At 44.5% G+C, this 18,978-nt stretch overlaps 1 protein-coding gene across 4 annotated transcripts in view; it reads right to left on the reverse strand.

Moving 5' to 3' along the window:
- LOC126166575 (NCK-interacting protein with SH3 domain-like) overlaps positions 1-18,978 on the reverse strand; it is a 113,006-nt gene that overhangs the window by 20,779 nt on the left and 73,249 nt on the right. For all 4 annotated transcript variants that reach the window (XM_049920416.1, XM_049920413.1, XM_049920412.1 and 1 more), the window contains one exon: positions 10,401-10,603. In XM_049920416.1, the coding sequence (XP_049776373.1) occupies positions 10,401-10,603 (203 nt within the window). The remainder of the gene's footprint in view (positions 1-10,400; positions 10,604-18,978) is intronic.

Below are 18,978 nucleotides of genomic sequence, written 5' to 3' on the forward strand. Positions count from 1 at the left end.
GGTGCCAACAGAAGTCCCTTGGTCTTGGGGATTTTTTGGATTTCTCTCACTGTTCCTTGGGTTTCCCTGGCTAGGAAGACTTCACTGATTCAGTCTCCGGGACTGAGGATGAGTGTGAAGCCCTACGATCAGCTGCTTTTGGGCTCCTCAGCCATTGGCGGGTGTCATCTTTCCCACTAGCAAAAACCGGGGAAGGAAGTGACCCAAGAGACCCAAAGAAGTTGTACGCTTCTCCAGCTTGAAGTGGGGATGGACATCCCCGATGGCTAGTGGGGTGTTGCTCCTGAATTAGACGGTGCAGGGGCAACAGGGACGAAAGTGCCCCCTCCCCCCTCTCCCACCATCAAGGGGGTGGGTGTAGTCTTCCAGCTCTGAGAGGTGACTGAGGTTGGTGGAGCCGATGGTGGTAGAACTGTTGTAGCGGCAACGTAAGATGATGTCATGCATACAGGATGTAGAAGCTCAAATTTCCTCTTAGCCTCAGTGTAGGTCAGTTAGTCCAGGGTCTTGTAATCCACGATTTTCCTTTCTTTCTGGAGAATCCTGCAGTCTGGTGAGTAAGGCGAATGGTGCTCTCCGCTACTGACACAGATGGGAGGTGGGGCACATGGAGTATTTGGATGTGATAGGCATTCGCAATCTCAACATGTGACACTGGAAGTACAGCGGGATGACATACGGCTGAACTTCCAGCATTTAAAGCACTGTATTGGAGGAGGGATATAGGGCTTTACATCACTGTGGTAGACCACACCTTGACCTTCTCAAGTAATATACCACCCTCTAAGGCCAAGATGAAGGCACCGATGGCAACCTGATTATACCTAGCACCCTGGTGGACACGTCAAACGAAATGTACACCTCGCCACTCTAATTTGGCGTGCAGCTCATCATCAGACTGCATCTATATCTACATCTTCATCTACATATATACTCCGCTAGCCACCAAGCGGTGTGTGGCGGAGGACACAATTCGCGCCAAAGTCATATTTCACCCCCTCTGTTCCACTCACCGATCGCCTAAGGGAGAAACGACTGTGAACGCCTCAGTATGAGCTCTAATTTTCCTTATCTTTGAATGGTGATCATTGTACAATCTGAAAGTTGGTTGTAATAATATATGCTCTACATCCTCGGCGAAGATTGGATTTCGGAATTTAGTGAGCAACCCTTTCCATTCAGCATGTCATCTATCTGCAAGTGAGTCCCACTTCAAACTTTCAATGAGATTTGTAATGCTCTTGCAATAGCTAAATGTACCAGTCACGCATCTTGTCACTCTTCTTTGGACCTTCTTAATCTCTTTAATCAGTCCCAACTGGTAAGGGTCCCATACAGCCCAACAATACTCTAAGACTGGACGAACTAACATATTGTATGCGATTTTCTTTGTTGAAGGACTGCATCGCTTCAGGATTCTACCAATAAACCGCAATCTAGGGTTCGCCTCGCCCATTAGTTGTGTCATCTAATCATTCCATTTGAGATCATTTTGAACAGTCACACCCAGATACTTGACGGCTGTTACCGCTTCCAATGACTGGGAATTTATTTTGTACTCTTACATTAATGGGGATTTTCGCCTTGTTATACACAGCACGTTGCACTTACTAATATTGAGAGATAGCTGTCAGTCATTACACCATGAATTTATTTTCTGCAAATCCTCATTAATTTGTTCACAACTTTCATGTTGTTGTTGTTGTTGTTGTTGTTGTTGTTGTTGTGGCCTTCAGTCCGGAGACTGGTTTGATGCAGCTCTCCATGCTACTCTATCCTGTGCAAGCTTCTTCATCTCCCAGTAACTACTGCAACCTACATCCTTCTGAATCTGCTTAGTGTATTCATCTCTTGGTCTCCCTCTACGATTTTTTACCCTCCACACTGCCCTCCAATACTAAACTGGTGATCCCTTGATGCCTCAGAACATGTCCTACCAACCAATCCCTTCTTCTAGTCAAGTTGTGCCACAAACTCCTCCCCATTCCTATTCAATACCTTCTCATTAGTTATATGATCTACCCATCTAATCTTCAACATTCTTCTCTAGCACCACATTTCGAAAGCTTCTATTCTCTTCTTATCCAAACTAGTTATCGTCCATGTTTCACTTCCATACATGGCTTCACTCCATACAATTACTTTCAGAAACGACTTCCTGACACTTAAATCTATACTTGATGTTAACAAATTTCTCTTCTTCAGAAACGCTTTCCTTGCCATTGCCAGTCTACATTTTATATCCTCTCTACTTTGACCATCATCAGTTATTTTGCTCCCCAAATAGCAAAACTCCTTTACTACTTTAAGTGTCTCATTTCCTATTCTAATTCCCTCAGCATCACCCGACTTAATTCGACTACATTCCATTATCCTCGTTTTGCTTTTGTTGATGTTCATCTTATATCCTCCTTTCAAGACACTATCCATTCCATTCAACTGCTCTTCCAAGTCCTTTGCTGTCTCTGACAGAATTACAATGTCGTCGGCGAACCTCAAAGTTTTTATTTCTTCTCCATGGATTTTAATACCTACTCCGAATTTTTCTTTTGTTTCCTTCACTGCTTGCTCAATATACAGATTGAATAACATCGGGGACAGGTTACAACCCTGTCTCACTCCCTTCCCAACTGCTGCTTCCCTTTCATGTCCCTCGACTCTCATAACTGCCATCTGGTTTCTGTACAAATTGTAAATAACCTTTCGCTCCCTGTATTTTACCCCTGCCACCTTCAGAATTTGAAACAGAGTATTCCAGTCAACATTGTCAAAAGCTTTCTCCAAGTCTACAAATGCTAGAAATGTGGGTTTGCCTTTTCTTAATCTAGCTTCTAAGATTAGTCGTAGGGTCAGTATTGCCTCACGTGTTCCAATATTTCTATGGAATCCAAACTGATCTTCCCCGAGGTCAGCTTCTACCAGTTTTTCTATTCGTCTGTAGAGAATACGCATTAGTATTTTGCATCCGTGACTTATTAAACTGATAGTTCGGTAATTTTCAAATCTGTCAGCACCTGCTTTCTTTGGGATTGGAGTTATTATATTCTTCTTGAAGTCTGAGGGTATTTCTCCTGTCTCATATATCTTGCTCACCAGATGGTAGAGTTTTGTCAGGACTGGCTCTCCCATGGCTGTCAGTAGTTCTAATGGAATGTTGTCTACTCCCGGGGCCTTGTTTCTACTCAGGTCTTTCAGTGCTCTGTCAAACTCTTCGCGCAGTATCATATCTTGTCCATTATAATTATCCGGGCTGTTATGCCGTGGTCGGTTGATGAATTCTGTGCTGATTCCCAACGTTTCGTCTCCGACTGCGGGAGACATCTTCAAGGGGGTCCGTAGCTTGATGGAAGGTCCAACACACGCACTGGCTAGCTCCTGACTGCCGCTAAATTCCGTGTCCGCGCGCCCCCGCGTCGCGGTGTGACGTCACGTGTTTTGAAAACGTCAGTGCAATTGGCCGCTGTCCGTCGCCGTCGATCGCCGTTGCCATCACCCAGTAGTGGACGAGTGGTACACATCTTCTTTAACACCGACATCCATATACCGTTTAATTTGACACCCTCCTCCTTTCGGTTAAAATTATTTGGGTGTTTAGCGATTTCGATTGCCTCCCTGTAGAGCCTTTCGTAGTATCCGCTCGTGGCCGCTAGTACTTGCGTCTCTTCGAAACGAATATTGTGGTTCCCTGGCTGGAAAGCATGCTCTGCAACAGCTGATTGTTCCGTTTCTCCTCTTCTACAATTTCCCTTGTGCTCTTCCAAACGTTTAGAAACAGTTCTTTTGGTGGTACCCACATAAACATCACCACAGCTGCATGGGATCCTATACACTCCAGATTTTTCCAATGGTTTGCGAGCGTCCTTGGCAGGCCTAAGGTATTCCTGTATCTTCCTGGTGGGCTTGTAAATTACGGTAATATTCCGCTTCGTCAAGATCCTCCCTATTCTTTCCGTTACATTTTTAACAAACGGCAGGAAAACCTTAGATTTTGCAGTAGCCTGTACGTCAGTATGATTCCTGCATGGCTGCCTCAACGCACATTTTATTTCGGCGGACGAATATCCGTTCTTCGTTAGTGCATTGTGGAGATGTTCCATCTCAGCGTCAAGCAACTCAGGTTCACAAATATTTCTAGCTCTGTCCGCTAACGTCTTGATAACACCCCGCTTCTGTTGTGGGTGGTGGTTCGAATCCCGGTGCAAATAACGGTCCGTGTGCGTGGGTTTGCGGTACACTGAGTGGCCCAAACTACCATTTTCATTTCTAAACACAAGCACATCGAGGAAATGTAGTTTGCCGTCTACCTCCTCCTCCATTGTAAACTGAATTCTTGAGTTTATACTGTTCAGATGTTCGTGGAACCGGCTTAGTTCCTCCCTACCATGTCTCCCAGGAGGAGGTCTCCTGTCTCTCTACGGGCGCATACATCGCATGTTGGCATGCACCCTGGAACAGGTTTTCAGGCGTTCCCTGGCTCCCCGCGGTCCGAATGGCAGGGTGCGGGTGGCACAGCCTCGCCTGTTGTTAGGCTCCCCACCTCGTCGCATACGTCAACATGGGGTCCTCCCCACGGCGGGCGGAAGCCTTATGCCACAACTGTACGCCAATTTGTGGGGGAGGAATGTGGTGTCACTGCCAGACACCACACTTGCTAGGTGGTAGCCCTTAAATCGGCCACGGTCCGTTAGTATACGTCGGACCTGCATGTTGCTACTATCAGTGATTGTAGACCGAGCACCGCCACACGGCAGGTCTGGAGAGACTTCCTAGCACTCGCCCCAGTTGTACAACCGACTTTGCTAGCGATGGTTCACTGACAAAATACGCTCTCATTTGCTGAGACGATAGTTAGCATAGCCTTCAGCTACGTCATTTGCTACGACCTAGCAAAGCGCCAGTACCAGTTACTATTGATACTGTAATCATGTACCGACACTCATCATTAATGGATTAAAGTTAAGTATTCCACCAGCTACGTCCGTTTTTCTAAATTCTAATTTCCTTGTCCTGTTCCAGACTTCACGCCAGCCTGCGTGAGCTAAAACTCATGCCTTTTGGCTTCCTCTAATAATACGGTGTTGGCTCTCCTGCCAACCCACAACAGTTTTGGTTAGTGTTACAAGGCCAGATCAGTCAATCATCCACACTGTTGCCCCTGCAACTACTGAAGAGGCTGCTGCCCCTCTTCAGGAACCACACTACAGCATCATCGGCAAACAGTCTAATGCCGCTGTCAATACCATCAACCAGATTGTTTATGTAAATCACAAAATAAGGTCCCCATGAAATATGATACCCTGGACCATATTTAAGCTCTTATGGGGCGTGATGGTTACAGAAACATCCCACAGTTGTTACGAGCGAGTAACGCCTCTGACTGGGCAGAGGATGCCGTTTTGATGTAGACTGACCCAGATCTCGTTTTGGACAATCCCTTCACCTCCTCACACTTGTCCTCTAAATGCTAAACACAAAAAACTGAGGCCTCATCATCATGAAAGATTTCCCATCAGTTCTCTAACATACAAGGTACCGGGGTGAATAAGAAACGCTGCCATCCTTAGCCTGACGTGCCTCCCATCGTGTGGCCAGGGAGGGAAACAATTTGGGGTCTTACTTCTGTGCACTGAATTGAGCCTGTGAATGCTTAGTGACTGCTGGAATTTGACCATCAGCAAGAGATGATGCACTACGCTTCATTGCGTGTCATCCACCCTGATGCCACCCACTCCGAGCAGGGGCCCTCCCGCCGGGTGCCACCCAGCCGCAGTGAAGGCCACCTGGCAGGATGGCCATTGCCGGGATTCCCGATGCCCCAGGGGGTGGGCATCTACCCCTTGGCATACGTGGGGAGTTAATGGCGCAGATATCAGCAGAGTGATCCCTGTGTGGTCAGGGAGCTATAACCAACAGGGTACGTGGTGGCCCCACCACAATGGTCTGGATACTGTGCTGGATAAAATGTACAAAGAATTCCATGGTCTTCATTGGCACACAAAACTACTGCATAGTTGGTGGAGGAAACCACAACCAGGAAGGTGTCCTCACTCAAGAGACGGAGGATGAGCAGGACTGCAATCCACGATGAGAAAGTTGGCTAAAGATGCCAATGCTTGATGGACAAAATGCACCATGTAAGGCGCCCTTCCCCAATTGGCTCGCTCTTTGGGAAAATTTTGAAAAATGGAGGTCAAACCCTACATGGGACCATCACATAAAGGCCAAAAGGTGTGAGATTCCTTTTTGTCACTTCTTATGACAGGCAGGAATACCTCGGGCCTATTCTAACCCTTGGACCCGCAGGCAGGGATGGTGGTGAATGAAGCAGGTGTTATGAATGTACAAACGTTAACTGCTGTTTCACATGGAGTCATAACACCTGTTCTGTTCACTACCATTTCCAACCATCATGGTATAAGTGGTCTGAAGAGGGTCACTTTCTGACAAACTGGCAACCATTGAAAATAAATGTTTTATTGTGGTGCAGATTGTTTTTCGTCCATTTTTAAAGTACTTTTAGCCAGACTGCTGTTTCTCTGTAAGAAATGTTCTCAAAAACTTGTGAACCTGCATAAAAATCACATGTGAAGTCATCATCACTTTCATAGACCCCAAATTTTCCTGCAAGATGACGAAACTGTCCTGGTCTGACATAAAGAGTAAAAAAACACAAATTATCTCTCAATATGTCTGTGTAGACATTTTAGTTGAATACAAGCCAATGATTTCAAATAGTTTAACTTATCCATACCACATTTACATGGACATATGAAAGCAATGTCAAACACTGTGAAGTTGCCAAATGACAACTGCTCCCATTTCAATCATTAACAACACAGACACATGGCAGTGACTTAAGGTTACTTATTGAATGTATGATATGTAAATCATGAATAATTTCTAATCAACTCATGTCAACAGATTTAAAACATGTGAAACATCAAACAAAAACAATAAATATATTTGAAAAATAATATTACATCTAACATTATTTAGAAATATTCGTTGAGACTAGTTACAAGTTATTGCTACTAAATATAGATAACAATATAATACATGCTAAAAATAACACCTCCATGTCAGGTTCTGTCCAATACCCACCAATGTACCCCCCTGAACACTGTTTTAACTATTACTCTTACAATGAGGCAGTTGTTAATGGTGTATGTGTGTGTGTGTGTGTGTGTGTGTGTGTGTGTGTGTGTGTGTGTGTGTGTGTGTGTAGAGAGTGGGGGATGCCGTATTGGTATTGCTGTCTTTGGAATGTGGAAGTGTGCACAGACATGATGGTGGACTGCCAGGAGCAACTGTGTTGGGGTTTAGAGAGACGGAAGGGGAAAGACTGGGAAAGGACTATGCAGGTGCGATGGGGAGGGGGACAGAAAGTGTGTGCACATTCGGAATGGGAGACGGGGACAGGGATTAGAGTGAGGCCAGAAGGGTTACGGGAATGCACTAGTGAAGGTTGAGGTGAGGGGGATTATAACAATGATGAGTATGTTGTAGAAAGAGTTCCCTCTTGTGTAATACAGAAAAGCTAGTATTATTGGAAGAGTCCTGATGACACAGGGTGTGAAGCAATCACAAAGTCAATCACACCATGTTAGGTGGCAAGTCTGGCTACTGGGTGGTCCTTCACACCAACACACAGCTTGTTAGTGATCATACTCATGTACAATGCCACACAGCAGTGCAGAAGTTTATGGACAGGATGGTTGCTTTCACAGTTGGTCCTGCCTTGGATAGGGTAGCAGAGGTCTGTGACAGGACTGGAGTAGACAGTAGGAGGAAGATGTATGGGACAGATCTTGCATATATATCTATTTCAGAGATAGGAGCCATGGGGAAAGAGGTTGGGAGCAGAAGTTGAATACAGATGGACAAGGATATCGTGAATGTTGGGTGGGTGGTGGAATACCACTGTAGGGAGGATGGGGAGGATAGTGGGAAAGATATTTCTCATTTCATGGTATGACAAGAGGTAATCAAAATCGCAAGGGAATACATGATTCAGTTGCTCCAATCTGGGTGGTATTGAGTCATGAGGAGCGTGCCTCTTTGTGGCTGGTTAGTGGGAACCTGGGAAATGGTAAGTGATTGGGGAGACAAGGTGCAAGAGATTTGTTTCTGGACAAGGTGGGAAGTGTAATTTTGGTATGTGAATGCCTCAGCAAGACCTCCAACATATTTGGAGAGGGACTGCTTGTCACTGTAGATGTGATGACCACAAGCAGTTTGTCTGTACAGAACAGTCTTTTCTGGTGTGGAATGGTCAGCACCTGTTTAAATGGAGGTATTATTGATGGTTGGTAGCTCTGATGTAGATGGAAGTATTGATGGAGCCACTTCATATTGTTGTTAAGCCATCCAAGGTTTTCTGCTGTATGAGTATGCCATATAAAGGAATCTATCAGTATTAAAATTTTATGGAATTCAGTTTTGCTTAATTTAGTATAAAACAATGTTACTCGAAAAATGTATAATTTTCAAATCATAAAAAAAGAAAAATGAACTTTTGCTGTTATATACATATTGGATGCTGGGTCTCTCTCCTAAGAGCCATCATGCACATTTTCTCCGGCATTCCTAATACTGCAATTTTCTTCCATAACAGATAGTTATTTTACTACAGCAAAAAACAATTTTATTAGTCCAGCAATGGACACTGTATTTTTAATTTTATGACTTACTGTCCTTTTGAGGAATGCACTCCATCCAGTGTTTTACAAGTGAGAAGATTCCATCCATGAATCATGATTCTGGACATATGGAATATACTCAACTATTGTTGCTGTAACCTTTTGAATAGATTCAAAGTGTTTGGTAGCCAGAATATGACATAATCAGAAGTCAAAATGTTCCTAATATGGTAAACAGGGTGGATATTTCAACAATTCATACTTTAAATACTATAGTTTTTCCACTGTACCAGTACCTTTGTGGCTAAGCACATTATCTTTAAGTTAGGTGCTTCTTTTCCACTCAGGTCACTTCTCACAAATATTTTCATTCACTTGGGTCAGAAGGTTTACACAGTATTTGCAGGTTACATACTTTTTCCTAGTACGTCTGTAGTATCAGCTATTTTAAGCACCTCCAATCATCAATGGCCTTGCCACCGTGGTTACACAGGTTCCTGTCAGATCACCAAAGTTAAGTGTTATCGGACTTATGGTTGACCATCCAGTCTGCCGAGCACCGTTGGTAAGTGGGGCGCTCTCAGCCCTTGTGAGGCAAACTGAGGAACCACTTGACTGAGAAGTAGTGGCTCCAGTCTCGTAAACTGACATATGGCCAGGACAGGGGTGTGCTGACCACATGACCCTCCACAGCCACATCCAGTGACACCTGTGGGCCGAGGGCGACACGGCAGCCAGTCAACACCACTGGGCCTTCATGGCCTGGTTGGGCGGAGTTTAGTTTACTTTCTTTTTCAATTACCAATCATCACTTACTGTATTATGCAATTTCTTGATGTTTTCATTTGTGGATGCAATGTAGTAATGTCCTTTATATGTGTCATATTCAATAGAATTTTAGCCACATCTGAATTTAGCTGTTTATTAGTTGAAAAGTAACATGCATACTCCTTAAATACTCTCATCAACTTCACATGAATTTCCATTGGTAATAAAACATCCAAAACAGAATTTTATGACTGTGTGCTGTATCAAAGAAAAATTCTATCAAGAAAAATAGTAAATTATGAGTCATAATTGCTGGCCATTATTTACCCTTAGTAGATGAAATGAATGGTACTGCCAACAGATACACATAAAAAACCACACTATGAAGGTTTCAGAAATAATAAATGGAAGGGCAAGTCACTCAGACCCCATGATGAGGCAAATCCAACTGCCATGAGGAAGATATTTGTCTACCCTCATCCCCATTCTTGGTATTTCCCATCTCAGATTCTGAGTGATCTACACCTCCATTTTAACTTTCCCCAACCTATCCCTATTCCTCCCTTAAAAAGGAACTACTAGTTTAAAAGCTACATAATGTCTCTCTCTCTTACTTTTATAATTGTCTAACAGCAGTACCTTCTGGATGTAAGTATTCATCAGCAACTCTGTCCCATAATTTATTGGTGTTCCCAACTATCCATTTGAATGAAACATATGACAACATTATGAAAACTAGAGATTGGTACCCACCAGACAGCAGAGACGCTGAGTCGCAGACAGGCACAACAAAAAGACTACTAAACATTTACGCCAGAAGGCCTGACAACTTACACACACACACACACACACACACACACACACACACACACACGCGCGTCATAAAATCTCTGGAATATGTGGAATTAGAAACACCCAACACACAAATACAATATTCTCTCTTAAACTAAGGGAAAAGTGTTTAAAAATTCCACAAACATTGTTAGGTCATACCTGGCCAATTCAGAAGGCAGAACAGAGTTAAGTATGAGTGAGAGAGCCCCTGCATCCAGTCCACAGACAAGACCAAAGGCACGCAGCAGCCGTTGTCTGATCGACCAACGCACTTCCATTTGGCAGAACTCTACCAAAGTCAATACACTCTGATAGCGGTCAGCAGAGAGCATGAGCTGTGACACTGCAACATCTGCATTTTTCTGTACAACATAAAAATGTCAATTTGTATGCACTTTTATGTTTGAACCCTTCATCTGAATGACACTACAATTCTGAGACGTCACAAAGGAAATGTTCATTTTCAATCTTCTTCTGCTACACTAATATCCATTAAAATTTCAGCACACAGAAAAAAAAAATGGCCCACATTAAACCACATTCTGAGGCTGTGTAAAACTAGGTAACAACAGCAATTAATATTGCAGAGAAATGATATACACAAATTCGCACAAGGTCCTGTATTTTACAGCAGCAAAAGTCTGCATTATTCCAAGTGTTCATGCTAAAAAGTAGCCAAAGTGAAAGCTTGTACTAATATGCCTTGTCAACATCAAATGGTACCATATTAAGATGTGAATGAATCCAAACCAGGCAGAATGTTCAGACCCACAAATGGATTTCTTGTAACACTACATTTAGTCTTGTTCAGGGCATGTCTCCAATATTACGAGAGAGCAAGATTTCAGGAGTGCATTTTATGTCAACATGTATTCATGCATTTAAGTAGCAGCTGTTGGCATGCTAAGCTCAACAACAGAGATCCAAATTATTTCTTTGACTGTTATCCATAGAACTTCATAAGGCTCGTAATGAGGGACTTTAAAGTAACAGAAAGAAGAAATTTAAGTTGGAGTTCAATGTTCCTTTGACAATGATTATTAGTGGAGGAACACAAGCCCAAATAGGACAAGGTAGAAGAAATTAGGGTATTTCCTTAAAAACAAAAAAATGGCATTTCAGCAGGAACTGGCAGACAGTTAAGATTTGGGCACAATGTGTACAAAGTGGTGGGGTAGCGCCTCTCAGCAAATGACAATGGCTAAAAAGGCAGTGCCCAATACGCAACCAAGTTAAAATAATCTCTTCCCGGTGGCTCCACCAAGAGTGAGCAAGTGACAGTTTTCCTGGATCCGCTGCACTAAGGGATGAGCAGTGTACAGCGCACCTAGACTTTGGAGGGCACTGAGTGAGTCTGAGCAGAGCACACAATTGGAAAGGCTGTGTTACCGGATGTACTCTGTGACCTGATACAAGGCAAAGAGCTCCGGCTGTAAATACTGAGGAGTGTACCAGAAGCTGATATCAAAAGACACGGGTGCCAATGACGAAGGCACACCCGACCTCACGGTCAGTCCGAGAGCCATCAGTGTATACAAAGGTACTGTCGCGTAGGTCATGAAACTGGAGGTGATAGACCAAGGTTGGAGTAGTGTCCTTAGGAAGCAAATGAAGGCCAAAGTTAACACGGGCCACTTCAGGAAGCCAAGGTGGTGAAGGGTTAGCACCCATTGGGAAAGCTGCAGGTAGTGTGAAGTTAAGCCACCGGAGCAAGTTGCGAAAGCGGACTCCAGGAGGTAACAGAGAAGAGGAACAAGCCCCATACTGACGATCAAAGGAGTCATCAAAGAAGGAGGCATAGGAGTGATGGCCACACATGGCAGACAAATGGCATGCATACCTACTGAGGAGAAAGTCACGGTGATAGGACAGTGGAAGTTCAGCAGCTTCAGCATACAGATTCTCAACCGGGCTGGTGTAAAAGTCGCCCTTGGCCAAATGGATGCCATGATGGTGTACGAGAGATGGACATGAAGATGCATAAACAAAGCACCCATAGTCGAGTTTCGAAAAGACAAGGGACCGGTACAAACAGAGGAGGGTGGTTCGATCGGCACCCCAGGAAGTCCATGGAGGACACATGGGAGATTGAGGGACTGCGTACAGTGGGCTGCCAGGTATGTGGGAGAAACCATTTGCGCTGCCAGAAATTCATACAGACGGTTTTGACAGTGGAAAAGCAAAAGCCACTGTCGATGTTCCAGGAGTAAAGGCGATCAAGACTGCACTGAAGATGACACCCAGAGAGACAGGTCCATGGAGAACTGCAATAGATGGCAAAATCGTCAACAAAGAGAGAGCTGGAGATGCCCAGCGGGAGAGGGGCCATTATAGGGGTAATGGCGACAGCAAAGACAATGATGCTCAGGACCACACACCACTTTCTTGGATAAAGGTGTTTGACAAGGCAGAACCCACACGCACCTTGAAAACTTGGTCTTGTATAAAAGCCTGAAGAAAAAAAGGGCAGGTGCCCATGGAAGCCCCACGTGTAAAGAGTACGGAGGATACCAGTTCTCCAGCAGGTGTCGTAGGCCTTCTCCAAATCTAAAACATGGCCACAGTCTTGGATTTCTGCAGAAAACCAAACATGACATGCGTGGACAAAGTAACGAGATGGTCAACTGCAGAATGCCGCACTCGAAATCCATAGTTCGTTAGTAAATGGCGAGACTCAAGCCACCACACCAGCCAGGCACAAATCATATGTTCCATCACCTTGCAAACACCACTGGTAGGAGAGAAGGAAGGGTTTTGTCCTTACCGGGCTTAGGTATGGGTATGACAGTGGCTTCACGCCACCATCCAGAAAATGTGTCCTCTGCCCAGATGCGGTAGTACATGTTATGCATAAAGTGCTGGCCTGCAAGAGAAAGGGGCTGCAACAACTGAAAGTGGGTGGCGTCAGGCCCTGGAGTGGAGGATCAGCATGAACTGAGAGTATGATCTATCTCCCTCATTGTAAAGATGGCATTGTAGCACTCACGACGTGGAAAAGAGAAGGGAATCACTCGAGCCTCCTCCACCCGTTTCCGATGGAGGAAGGCAGGCTGGGGAAGAGCTAGAAACTTCCGCAAAAGGTCACGCCGGAAATTGGGGAATGGATCTTGGTTCCAGAAAGCCGTTAGAGGCTGGCACACATGACAGAGGAAGGTGTGGAACTATTAAAAGAACTAGTGAATGAAATTAAGCTAGCTCTTTTGCTATCCCGAATAACGCGATGAAACTTTGCACGCATCTGTTTATAATGAATGCAGTTTGCCACAGTAGAGTGGCGGTTAAAAACGTGGAGAGCATGTCTACGTGTGCAAATTGCGTCGCGGCATGCCTCAGTCTGCCAAGGGACTGGGACACGATGTGGTAGAGAGGAAGTGCGGGGGACGGAATGTTCTGTAGCAGTAAGGATAATGTTTGAGAGATACTGAACCTTGTTATCACAACTGGGGAAATCTTGTTCTTTGAAGGTTGCCAGAGAGGGGTAAAAGTGCCAGTCAGCCTTAGTAAGCTGCCTTTTGGGCTTGCATGTGGATGGGGTAGGAGTCAGCAAACGGACAGCACACGGGTCGCTCGAGTAGGTGTCAGGAAGAATGGACCACTGAAGACGATGGGCAAGCTGGGCAGTGCAGAAGGATAGGTCCAAATGGGAATAGGCGTGCAAGCAGTCGGAAAGGAAAGTGGGTGCTCCAGTGTTAAGAGAGAAGAGGTCACGTTGGCTTAAGGCGGTCAGCCAAGAGGGCACCTCTCTGACAGGTCCTGGGAAAACCCCAAAGGGGATGATGTGCATTAAAGTCACCGAGCAGCAAAAATGGGGGAGGTAGCTGCCCAGTAAGTTGAAGGAAGTCTGCCCTGGTGACAGCAAATGATAGAGGGACATATATAGTACAGAGAGGAAAAGTCAGGTGGGGAAGGAAAAGGCGAACTGCAACAGCTTGAAGATTGATAATAGGGAAGGTGAGTTGACTATGAATGTCATCCCGTATGAGCAGCATGACGCCCCTTGAGAGGGAATGCCAACCTCAGGGGGAAGGTAAAAACGAATCGGTAAGAAAAGTGAAATCTCAAAGCGGTTGTGAGGGCGCAATTTTGTTTCCTGAAGGCAGAGTACAAGGGGACGCTAAAAGTAGCGATAAATCCTCTTTGTGGGACCAAAGGCTGTGAAAATTCCATTGGAGGAGAGTCATGATGAGGAAGACACATGGGGGTGACACCTCAGCGGCTGCCAAGTGGCAGCTGGGGAAGAGGCACTACTGCAGGGCACAGAAGCACAAGGATCCTGCTCTGTGGGGTCCACAGAAGCATCAGCTTGTTTGTACGGTTGGTCTGTGGAGTCCAACACCGAAAAACAGTTGTCGGTGCACACCGGTGACACACAGGCTGGCCCGGCTAAGGTATCACGTACCGACACCATCGAAGAGGATCTTCGAGGTGGCAAAGGAGAAGACCGTTTGCCTTTGCTGGACTTCTTCGAGCCTTTCCAGTTAGATGAAGACTTGGGTGTTGACGGAGGACGTCTTCACGGGAGTTACCGCCCCTTGAGGTGAGAGTTTGATGGCTCGTTACACAGCTGCATGGGGGGACGGAGATGCTACCTTGACACTGGGCAATTTCACAACCTCAGAGCAGAATTGGAGGTCGCATGTCTGAGAGAGTGGATTGTTAAAGAACATACGTATAGTCGCAGCCATGTTGGCAGAGGGGCACAGTAATTTGTGCGATTTTGGATGGAAAGCATATAGCTTGTTAAGCAAGATTCATTTTAAGTATTTTATGTTAGAAATTATTTCAGTTTTTGTAAAGAAGGTTGGATTTTTCAAAATTACAATAAATAATATTCTGAAACTTAATACTTGATTAAATATGCATTTGACTTAACAGTCTATTTACAGTAGTTGTCTACAAATCCAGGACTATGGCTGTGACAGATAATATGGATGAGTACGAACCCCAATTTTAATTTTAACTAGAAACAAGAAATGTTTCACAGTCTGATGATGATGCTCAGACAGTTTTTGGGTGCCATGTGAGCAGAAAGCTGCTTATTCAGAGATAATGATTTTGTCAAGTCAAGTTTAAAGTGCATTTTCATCCACAAAGAAATTTTCTTGATCATTGTCCAATAACTAATAAGGAAGGTAAACATTTATGACGAGATTAGAAGAGTAAGTGTGGTGGGGTTTGCTTTACAGCTAAGCTCCCAGACAGATTCACTAGTGAAATCAGCAGAGTGCAATAGCACATTTGGTGCAGATTCTGTGGTATTAACATTCGATACCACACTTGTTAGGGGTTGCAGTTATCGACCGTGGTCCGTACTAGTATCACTGGACCCGCGAGTCGAGACTAGCACCACTCCGCGGCTTGCAACAAGTCTCTAGCGTGCATTCAGCCACTCTCGCTCAGGACGTCGAGCAGGAAAGTAGTATAGCCTTCAGCTGATAGGAAACAACCTCTAACAAGGCGCTTAGTTAAAGTATGGCCTGTGTGATGCCTCTACAGCTCTCTATTTGTAATTGTATTCCTCCTGACTATGAAGACTCCTGTACCACCAGTTAAGTACAATATATTATTTTTACCAATGACTTCTAATTATTTTAGTTGTTTTAGACCAGACCGTGCAGCCCGCTCCTTATCAACTTCACAGACAAACCTGCTGTATATTCAAACAAGAGATTTGTATGTTTCTATTTAGCATTGGCCACAAGTCATTCACATTGGCGACGATTCGTTCGTCGTCGTCGTCATAACAGATTCTTGTGTCATCTTTCTTACATGGTGACTGCAAAGTGTCGTGGTTATTGGCAACAGATGTCAATTCCAGAGCACACATCACTGGAATGAAGTTTGTAACACAAAACATCTTTTTAGCAAACATTCCATTTTGTGGACTGACATTGGCCTTTGTTCCTGATAGCTTTTGCTAGGGCTAACCACTATTTTCTTTTTATGAAGCCAACACACAGGTCAAATTCCCAGCTGGCCATCTTGATTTAAGTTTTCTGTTATTCCATCAAATCGATTAAGGCAAATGCTGGGAATGTTCCTTTGAAAGGTCACAGTCATCTTCCATACCCATTCTTCCCAATCTGCTCCATCTCTAATGAATTCTTAGTTGACGGGACATTTAACCACGAACATCCTTAATTTATATTTTACCCAGTAGGGGTCAGTGATTGTCTAACATAGTTAATTATCACAGTTTATCACATTTGCCATAACTGGGTGGATAGCAGTGATGATAAACAAAAATTTCCTTCGTCAAAGCCTCACGGTCTTCTCGAATGTGGCAAGTGACGCAAGTCTAAACAGTCCTATCTGGAACATAAAAATAGTTTTCTGCCATGATTTCCTCTTACCCCAAATATAGCACACATTTTTGCAAGTGTTTCTGCTGGCATCAGCCACCCATTAAGCCCAAAGCAAACACTATGTCAGCAATGGTAGATCTTTTCTACTTGTGTCTGGTTTATGAAGCTTAAACAACATTCATAAGTTTCAAGTATGCAAATTCAATGCGTAAGTGCAAGTCAAATACTAAAACTCCAATGGTTCACGGGCATCATGTCGAATAATGTTCTGGAATCTGCACATATTTGAAAGAGACAGCTGCCTGTCCTCTCCAGGTGCTTACTGACTTCTTGGTGCAATGGCTCGCCAATACATACACTGACTCCCTAGAAAAGCACAGGCACCATGGGGTGGGGCTATACTGTCACTGTAGCTGAATCACAGAGCACGGCGACATCCAGTGTCTCCTACCAGAGAAACGGGCTACGGCTTTCACATTCGCGATGCAGGAGAAGCGCCGCCGCAAATAGCAGCCCAGCGTGTGTGCGCGGGCAGAGTGCTGGTGCCCAGTTTAAGTGTGTGCACTTTGATTCTCCATCTGTGTCAACTCCGATTCATTCACCTGTGGCCGAGTACGCCTTAGTACCACCAGTGTTGGTTCCCACACCTTGACGAGCTGAAATGCCATGTCTCTACCAATCAGCACCAGTTCCACCATGACTTTATGGTCTGCCTAAGATCCATAAGAAAGGGGTTCCTCTTCGCCACATCGTGAGCTATACAAAAGCTCCAGCATATTACGTGCTTCTGTTCTAAGCCCACTGGTAGGAAAATGAGAACATCACACTCTAAACTCAGAATATTCTATGCAATGACTGAAGACTTTGCGTCTCAAAGCAGATGACTTATTACTGAGTTTTGATGTAGTCTCTTTGTTTACATGAGTACCTTTGGTGGATTCATTAAAACTTGTAAGAACTACGTTGGAGAAGGATATCTTACATCTATTCAGACATAGTTTTTATTCAATGAACAATATTTTGAGCAGACCGAGAGTGTTGCTATGGGTAGCCCTTTGTCTCCCGTAGTAGCTAACCTTTTTATGGAAGACTGAGGAAAAGGTAATTCAGTCAGCGGTGTTGAAACCTAAATGTTCTGGAGATATGTGGACAACACTTTTTTAGTTTGGCCACATGCAGCAGCAATGCTTCCTGCATTTCTCGAAAACCTTAATTCCCTCCATACCAGCATTTGCCTTACTGTGGAAGTGGAGAAGAATGGAGACCTCCTGTTCCTAAATGTCTTGGTCTGCAGAGAAGAAAGTGGTTCCTCGAGTCACAGTGTGTTTCGCTAGCCAACTCACACTGACTTATATCTACAAGCTGTGAGCTGCCATCACCCATCTCAATGAAGTGGCATGTTATGGACTCTCATTCACAGGGTTAGAATTATCTCAGATGCAGGGAGCTTATCAGAAGAACTTCGCCATCTTCATTATGTGTTTGTACAAAACGGGTACAAAGTAAACTGATCTGTGATGCATTTAAACTTGCAAGCACTAAAGCTCAAGAACAGTCAGAAGAAATGGAGAACTCCACGAGGATCATTTTTCTACTGTATGTTGGTGGTGTATCCTTTAAGATTGGCAGACTGTTCAAAAAACATCAAATAAAATGTGTCTTCTGCCCTCAAGTGCAAGTGCAGACTGTGCTGGGTTCTGTTAAAGACAACCTAGGTTGAAGGAGACCTGGGATACATAACATCCTGTGCCAGTGTGGGAAATAATACACTGGCCAGATGTGTCTCACTGCAAAGGGTAGATGCAGTGAACATAGATATAATACCAGACTGGGTCAGCCAGGAAAGTCTACTGTGGCTGAACACTGTCTTGACATGGGACACATCATGAAATAGAGATACACAAAGATCTTTTCACCCATTTCCACGTACTGGGACTCCACCATTAAAGACGCAGTCTAAATTTGTATAAGTAACAATCTTATCAATAGACACAGGGGATTTCAATTCAGCAAGGCACAGAACCAGCACTGGTGGTACTAAGGCATACTTGGCCGCAGACGAACAAATCCGAGTCAATGCATATGGAGAATCAAAGTCTGCACACTTAACCTGGGTACCAACACACTGCCCGCATACGCACTGGGCCAATATTTGCAGCAACATTTTTCCCGTCGCCAATGCGAAGACCATGTTCCATTTCTCTGGCAGGAGGCACTGGATGTCTCTGTGCTCTACGATTCATTTACGTTGACATTATAGACCCACCCCTTGGTGCCTGCACTTTTCTAGCAAGTCAGTGTTTGTATTGGTGAGCCATTGCACCAACGTGTAAGCAAGCACCTGAAGATGATGAGCGGCTGTCTCATTGAAATATTGTGCAGCTTCCACAACATTACCTGATGCAATGCCTGGGGACCAATGATGCAGTTAC

The sequence above is a fragment of the Schistocerca cancellata genome, chromosome 1, assembly GCF_023864275.1.
Source record: "Schistocerca cancellata isolate TAMUIC-IGC-003103 chromosome 1, iqSchCanc2.1, whole genome shotgun sequence".
Taxonomy (NCBI): Eukaryota; Metazoa; Arthropoda; class Insecta; order Orthoptera; family Acrididae; genus Schistocerca; species Schistocerca cancellata.